Source organism: Pholis gunnellus, assembly GCF_910591455.1.
Source record: "Pholis gunnellus genome assembly, chromosome: 23".
Taxonomy (NCBI): Eukaryota; Metazoa; Chordata; class Actinopteri; order Perciformes; family Pholidae; genus Pholis; species Pholis gunnellus.
The window spans coordinates 5,315,779-5,323,952 of NC_136550.1; the positions used below are offsets into that span (position 1 = coordinate 5,315,779).

The 8,174-nt window shown below is 36.7% G+C and overlaps 1 protein-coding gene across 3 annotated transcripts in view; it reads left to right on the forward strand.

The window, feature by feature from the left end:
- stim2b (stromal interaction molecule 2b) overlaps window positions 1-2,577 on the forward strand; it is a 33,375-nt gene extending 30,798 nt beyond the window's left edge. For all 3 annotated transcript variants that reach the window (XM_079184424.1, XM_079184425.1, XM_079184426.1), the window contains exon 12: window positions 259-2,577. In XM_079184424.1, the coding sequence (XP_079040550.1) occupies window positions 259-880 (622 nt within the window). In that variant the 3' untranslated portion in view covers window positions 881-2,577. The remainder of the gene's footprint in view (window positions 1-258) is intronic.
- The last annotated feature ends 5,597 nt before the right edge of the window (window positions 2,578-8,174 follow it).

Consider the following 8,174-nt stretch of genomic DNA (forward strand, 5'->3'; position numbering starts at 1 on the left):
GCCATTCATATTTATACAACACAATAGTGGAAAGAAATAACTCTTATATATATTAATAATATATAATATTGAGAACACAGAATCTTGGTACTTTCTAACAAATGTGGACAGATTTACTGGTTTTCGTTCATATTAAGCACGGAGCAAACAGCAGATTACAAGTTTATCTTGTATCTTAGCTACATTTTAAAATGACGTTTATTATTGCTGTAATTTGCTCGCTCATCATCGTGACCTTGGTGCATCTGCTCTCCTCAGGGATCCGGCTCAGGATGGCAGCTCCGACACAGACTCTCTCAACTCTTCCTTGGGCCGCAAGCAGCTGCACAACCCCTGCTCACCGGGCTCGGACACCCCGTACCGCAAGATCTCTCGCGAGGAGCTGCTACTGTTCACCCAGAGTCCCGAGCTTCCTGCATCCGCCTCCAACACCACCACCACCAGCAGCAGCAGCAGCAGCAGTCTCAGGGACTCCACACCTCCTCCTCTCCCTCCCGCCACCCCCTCCGGCCCGCCCTCCACCTCGCCGTCCCCGGCCTTGGAGCACCACCCGTTTGCGCACAAAGGCTCGCCCGACATCACCCGCATTCTGCCCGAGTCCCAAAGTTTAACCTTCTCACAGGGGAACGTCACCTCTCCGTCAGGCAAGGGCATGTACAACGGCATCCTGGAGAAGTCCTACAGCTTCGGCCAGCTGCCCGCCAACATGCTCCCCAACGTGGGCCGTTACCCGTCCCTTACCTCCCTGGACTCGGAGGGCCGGAGTGTGGGAAGGGAACACAAGCTCCAGAGCACCTCGTCCCAGGACTCCAGCGACAATGGAGAGAAATTGAAGCGCTCCTCGTCTAAAATCAAAAGCTTATTTAAGAAGAAGAAATAAAAACTGGCAGAGTGAGTATGAGGGAGAAAAATAAAATATAAAAGAGTTGTTTTAGCCCTAATACTAAAAAAAATGGACATCACTGTAATATTAATTAATTTTCTCTCGTATTTTCTTCTTTTGTTCATCAAAGATGGAATGTAGCTCAGTCTGGGTGCCTTTAAACTCCTCAGACTGGTAGCCTTATTTTTCAATAATGCCTTTTTAATTTTAGTTCACTCACGGGGAAACCTGCAAGGGTCAAGGAAAGGTCAAAGGTCATTATTTGTCATCCAGACAGCCAAAAAAAAAACATGACCCGTCCACCGTCTCGTTTCATTTTGGTTTGAACCAAAAACGTTACAATGTGTCAGGGTCTAAAGGTGCAGTCCATACATGTGTGTTGTTTAGTACAGAATGATGTTTGCTGTTCCTACTGAAAGTATCTTAAGTCACACTTCCAGTAGGGACAGCATTACGTGCATATCAAACAGGTCACAAGACATCTTAAAAAAAAGAACACTTTTGTGTCCCAACTGTTCCTCGCTGTTCAAATGATGGATTGCATCTTCTGAAGTGTTTTGACAAATTTCCCTTTCAGAAGAAAAAAAAGAAAATAATTAAATCCTGCTAAACGTTTGTTTGCACTACTGCTTTCCTGATATTTTGGGGAAAGAGCCGCTGCTTGCGGACTACATATTGAATAAAGATCTATAGAGATGAGAGGAATACATGGCCAGCGGCAGTGGAGATGCAGCACATAATGCCAGAGCCAAAATTATCTGATGCGTCTTCAATGCCACTTCTTATGCATCTCTCAATATATATACATATATATATATATATACTTTGTTTTCACGTGATTATGTTCCTATAGATGTTTTTGAAAAGATTTATATTGGTGGGGATTCCTACTGTATGAACTGATCTTTACTGGAGGTTTATTGAATATGCAGATTTAACCCGCACCGGTCATTTTTCGTAAAATCTATCTGTCCTTTACTACTTGATTAACTGTGTCCTGTAGCCAAACCTACATACCATATCCATTCTTTGTCTTAAATACCCTGTCCCCGTGTAAAATTGGGTGTCATTGCCAGATTTTGGTCAAATTTCTTTTTTGTGGTTGGAGGGCCTTATTCATACATAGAGTGCCAGGAAGTCTAAAACAGTCTCTAATGTAATGTGACGGTGTTGGGCCTCCACCATCTTTTGTTTCCAGGTTGTATTTACGAGACAAACACTACGAATAATATGTCTATAAAGGAACTATTTCATCAAGATTTAACAGATCACCTGCCCCCTCCCTACGCTCGAAGCAGACCCATGCAATACGGTCCCGTTCCTGTTCCTCAATTCTGGGCCCGCACCCGAGCGCACTGATGTCAAGAGCCCTCCCCCCTGCTTCACTGTGATTTCTGCCTTCATCCTGGACCTGGCTGTCACTGCTGCAGCGGAACACGACGAGGGGGTCATGTGACGAGAGGGAGGGGGAGGGGAGGGTGATGCCGCGTACGAGACGTGCGTCTGGGTGACGGGACGACGCGACGATCTAGTGGCCTCCTGTTTTTAAGAATATAGATGAGGTCGTGGCAATACAATGAAGGAAGTAGAAGACGAGCATATATGAATGTTTACGAGACATTAGGGGTTTTTTTGAGAACATTTTCTGTGTGAATATTTGTATACTGTAGAAGAATTAATAAAAAAAAAAAATGGAGGCATCATAGATGTTGTAGAGTCATGTTTACCAGCTGCTCCAATTAACTTCTAAAAACTGCTTTTTAACAAATATATTATTAGTTTTATGATTAGATTTTGTTCCTGCTCTCTGTAATTGTCACTGAGCAAATGCATATTTTCAGAATCTCTAAACTTGAGCTGTGTGAAAACCGTCCTGACCCTCCATCTCAAGCCCACAGTGCAGCAGTGGATATCATTCCGACACCCCATTTGTCTTGAGAGTGGGGGGAAACCGTGATACACAGAAGAAGAGCATGCATGATTGCTTTATCAATATAAAGTGAACGTGATGAAACTTGAGGTGATGGTTCATCAATTTGGCACGTTTTGGAGGAGAGCCGGGACGTCTGCCGGTGATGAATGGGTTGTTTGGGCACTGCTGTACACGGCAACAAATACCAGCCTTTCACACCGCCCCTCCATCATGCCCCCACCAGATAGAAGCAGTTACTGTGATGGCCACACGATGTCAGCAGCGCATCGAGTGAATGCAACCATATCAGCCACTCCCTGCTCAGGTTATAGTAAGAGCCTACATATAATTAGCCAAAATATCATCTTGTTTACTCACTCCCTCTTTGGAAAAAAATGGACTTCCTTTTCAATAACTAGTTGGCACAGGAGTCGTACTGCTCAAACCCTGAGTGGGAGTTCAGAACTCGACGGTCCTGTAACTGTTTTTGACATGCTGTACTATGACTGTTTTTGACATGCTATACTATGACTGTTTTTCACATTTTTCGACATGCTATACTATGACTGTTTTTGACTTTTTTTGACATGCTATACTATGACTGTTTTTAACATGCTATACTATGACTGTTTTTGACTTTTTTTGACATGCTATACTATGACTGTTTTTAACATTTTTCGACATGCTATACTATGACTGTTTTTAACATTTTTCGACATGCTATACTATGACTGTTTTTAACATTTTTCGACATGCTATACTATGACTGTTTTTGACTTTTTTCGACATGCTATACTATGACTGTTTTTAACATTTTTCGACATGCTATACTATGACTGTTTTTGACATTTTTCGACATGCTATACTATGACTGTTTTTGACTTTTTTCGACATGCTATACTATGACTGTTTTTAACATTTTTCGACATGCTATACTATGACTGTTTTCGACATGCTATACTATGACTGTTTTTGACATGCTATACTATGACTGTTTTCGACATGCTATACTATGACTGTTTTTCACATTTTTCGACATGCTATACTATGACTGTTTTTAACATTTTTCGACATGCTATACTATGACTGTTTTTGACATGCTATACTATGACTGTTTTTGACTTTTTTCGACATGCTATACTATGACTGTTTTTAACATTTTTCGACATGCTATACTATGACTGTTTTTGACTTTTTTCGACATGCTATACTATGACTGTTTTTAACATTTTTCAACATGCTATACTATGACTGTTTTTGACATGCTATACTATGACTGTTTTCGACATGCTATACTATGACTGTTTTTGACTTTTTTCGACATGCTATACTATGACTGTTTTTTACATGCTATACTATGACTGTTTTCGACATGCTATACTATGACTGTTTTTCACATTTTTCGACATGCTATACTATGACTGTTTTTGACATGCTATACTATGACTGTTTTTGACATGCTATACTATGACTGTTTTTGACTTTTTTCGACATGCTATACTATGACTGTTTTTGACTTTTTTCGACATGCTATACTATGACTGTTTTTGACATGCTATACTATGACTGTTTTCGACATGCTATACTATGACTGTTTTTCACATTTTTCGACATGCTATACTATGACTGTTTTTGACATGCTATACTATGACTGTTTTTGACATGCTATACTATGACTGTTTTCGACATGCTATACTATGACTGTTTTTCACATTTTTCGACATGCTATACTATGACTGTTTTTGACATGCTATACTATGACTGTTTTTGACTTTTTTCGACATGCTATACTATGACTGTTTTTAACATTTTTCGACATGCTATACTATGACTGTTTTTGACATTTTTCGACATGCTATACTATGACTGTTTTTGACTTTTTTCGACATGCTATACTATGACTGTTTTTAACATTTTTCGACATGCTATACTATGACTGTTTTCGACATGCTATACTATGACTGTTTTTGACATGCTATACTATGACTGTTTTCGACATGCTATACTATGACTGTTTTTCACATTTTTCGACATGCTATACTATGACTGTTTTTAACATTTTTCGACATGCTATACTATGACTGTTTTTGACATGCTATACTATGACTGTTTTTGACTTTTTTCGACATGCTATACTATGACTGTTTTTAACATTTTTCGACATGCTATACTATGACTGTTTTTGACATGCTATACTATGACTGTTTTCGACATGCTATACTATGACTGTTTTTCACATTTTTCGACATGCTATACTATGACTGTTTTTGACATGCTATACTATGACTGTTTTTGACATGCTATACTATGACTGTTTTTGACTTTTTTCGACATGCTATACTATGACTGTTTTTGACATTTTTCGACATGCTATACTATGACTGTTTTTGACTTTTTTCGACATGCTATACTATGACTGTTTTTAACATTTTTCGACATGCTATACTATGACTGTTTTTGACATGCTATACTATGACTGTTTTTGACTTTTTTCGACATGCTATACTATGACTGTTTTTGACATGCTATACTATGACTGTTTTCGACATGCTATACTATGACTGTTTTTCACATTTTTCGACATGCTATACTATGACTGTTTTTGACATGCTATACTATGACTGTTTTTGCCTTTTTTCGACATGCTATACTATGACTGTTTTTAACATTTTTCGACATGCTATACTATGACTGTTTTTGACATTTTTCGACATGCTATACTATGACTGTTTTTGACTTTTTTCGACATGCTATACTATGACTGTTTTTAACATTTTTCGACATGCTATACTATGACTGTTTTCGACATGCTATACTATGACTGTTTTTGACATGCTATACTATGACTGTTTTTGACATTTTTCGACATGCTATACTATGACTGTTTTTGACTTTTTTCGACATGCTATACTATGACTGTTTTTAACATTTTTCGACATGCTATACTATGACTGTTTTTGACATGCTATACTATGACTGTTTTTGACTTTTTTCGACATGCTATACTATGACTGTTTTTGACATGCTATACTATGACTGTTTTCGACATGCTATACTATGACTGTTTTTCACATTTTTCGACATGCTATACTATGACTGTTTTTGACATGCTATACTATGACTGTTTTTGACTTTTTTCGACATGCTATACTATGACTGTTTTTAACATTTTTCGACATGCTATACTATGACTGTTTTTGACATTTTTCGACATGCTATACTATGACTGTTTTTGACTTTTTTCGACATGCTATACTATGACTGTTTTTAACATTTTTCGACATGCTATACTATGACTGTTTTCGACATGCTATACTATGACTGTTTTTGACATGCTATACTATGACTGTTTTTGACTTTTTTCGACATGCTATACTATGACTGTTTTTGACATGCTATACTATGACTGTTTTCGACATGCTATACTATGACTGTTTTTCACATTTTTCGACATGCTATACTATGACTGTTTTTGACATGCTATACTATGACTGTTTTTGACATGCTATACTATGACTGTTTTTGACATGCTATACTATGACTGTTTTTCACATTTTTCGACATGCTATACTATGACTGTTTTTGACATGCTATACTATGACTGTTTTTGACTTTTTTCGACATGCTATACTATGACTGTTTTTAACATTTTTCGACATGCTATACTATGACTGTTTTCGACATGCTATACTATGACTGTTTTTGACTTTTTTCGACATGCTATACTATGACTGTTTTTGACATGCTATACTATGACTGTTTTCGACATGCTATACTATGACTGTTTTTCACATTTTTCGACATGCTATACTATGACTGTTTTTGACATGCTATACTATGACTGTTTTTGACATGCTATACTATGACTGTTTTTGACTTTTTTCGACATGCTATACTATGACTGTTTTTGACATGCTATACTATGACTGTTTTCGACATGCTATACTATGACTGTTTTTGACATTTTTCGACATGCTATACTATGACTGTTTTTGACATGCTATACTATGACTGTTTTTGACATGCTATACTGTGACTGTTTTTGACTTTTTTCGACATGCTATACTATGACTGTTTTTGACATTTTTCGACATGCTATACTATGACTGTTTTTGACTTTTTTCGACATGCTATACTATGACTGTTTTTAACATTTTTCGACATGCTATACTATGACTGTTTTCGACATGCTGTACTATGACTGTTTTTGACATGCTATACTATGACTGTTTTTGACTTTTTTCGACATGCTATACTATGACTGTTTTTGACATGCTATACTATGACTGTTTTTGACTTTTTTCGACATGCTATACTATGACTGTTTTTAACATTTTTCGACATGCTATACTATGACTGTTTTTGACATGCTATACTATGACTGTTTTTGACTTTTTTCGACATGCTATACTATGACTGTTTTCGACATGCTATACTATGACTGTTTTTCACATTTTTCGACATGCTATACTATGACTGTTTTTGACATGCTATACTATGACTGTTTTTGACATGCTATACTATGACTGTTTTTGACTTTTTTCGACATGCTATACTATGACTGTTTTTAACATTTTTCGACATGCTATACTATGACTGTTTTTGACATGCTATACTATGACTGTTTTTGACTTTTTTCGACATGCTATACTATGACTGTTTTTAACATTTTTCGACATGCTATACTATGACTGTTTTTGACATGCTATACTATGACTGTTTTTGACTTTTTTCGACATGCTATACTATGACTGTTTTTGACATGCTATACTATGACTGTTTTTGACATCCTATACTATGACTGTTTTTGACTTTTTTCGACATGCTATACTATGACTGTTTTTGAAATTTTTCGACATGCTATATTATGACTGTTTTTGACATGCTATACTATGACTGTTTTTGACTTTTTTCGACATGCTATACTATGACTGTTTTTGACATTTTTCGACATGCTATACTATGACTGTTTTTGACTTTTTTCGACATGCTATACTATGACTGTTTTTAACATTTTTCGACATGCTATACTATGACTGTTTTTGACATGCTATACTATGACTGTTTTTCACATTTTTCGACATGCTATACTATGACTGTTTTTGACATGCTATACTATGACTGTTTTTGACATGCTATACTATGACTGTTTTTGACATGCTATACTATGACTGTTTTTCACATTTTTCGACATGCTATACTATGACTGTTTTTGACATGCTATACTATGACTGTTTTTGACTTTTTTCGACATGCTATACTATGACTGTTTTTAACATTTTTCGACATGCTATACTATGACTGTTTTTGACATTTTTCGACATGCTATACTATGACTGTTTTTGACTTTTTTCGACATGCTATACTATGACTGTTTTT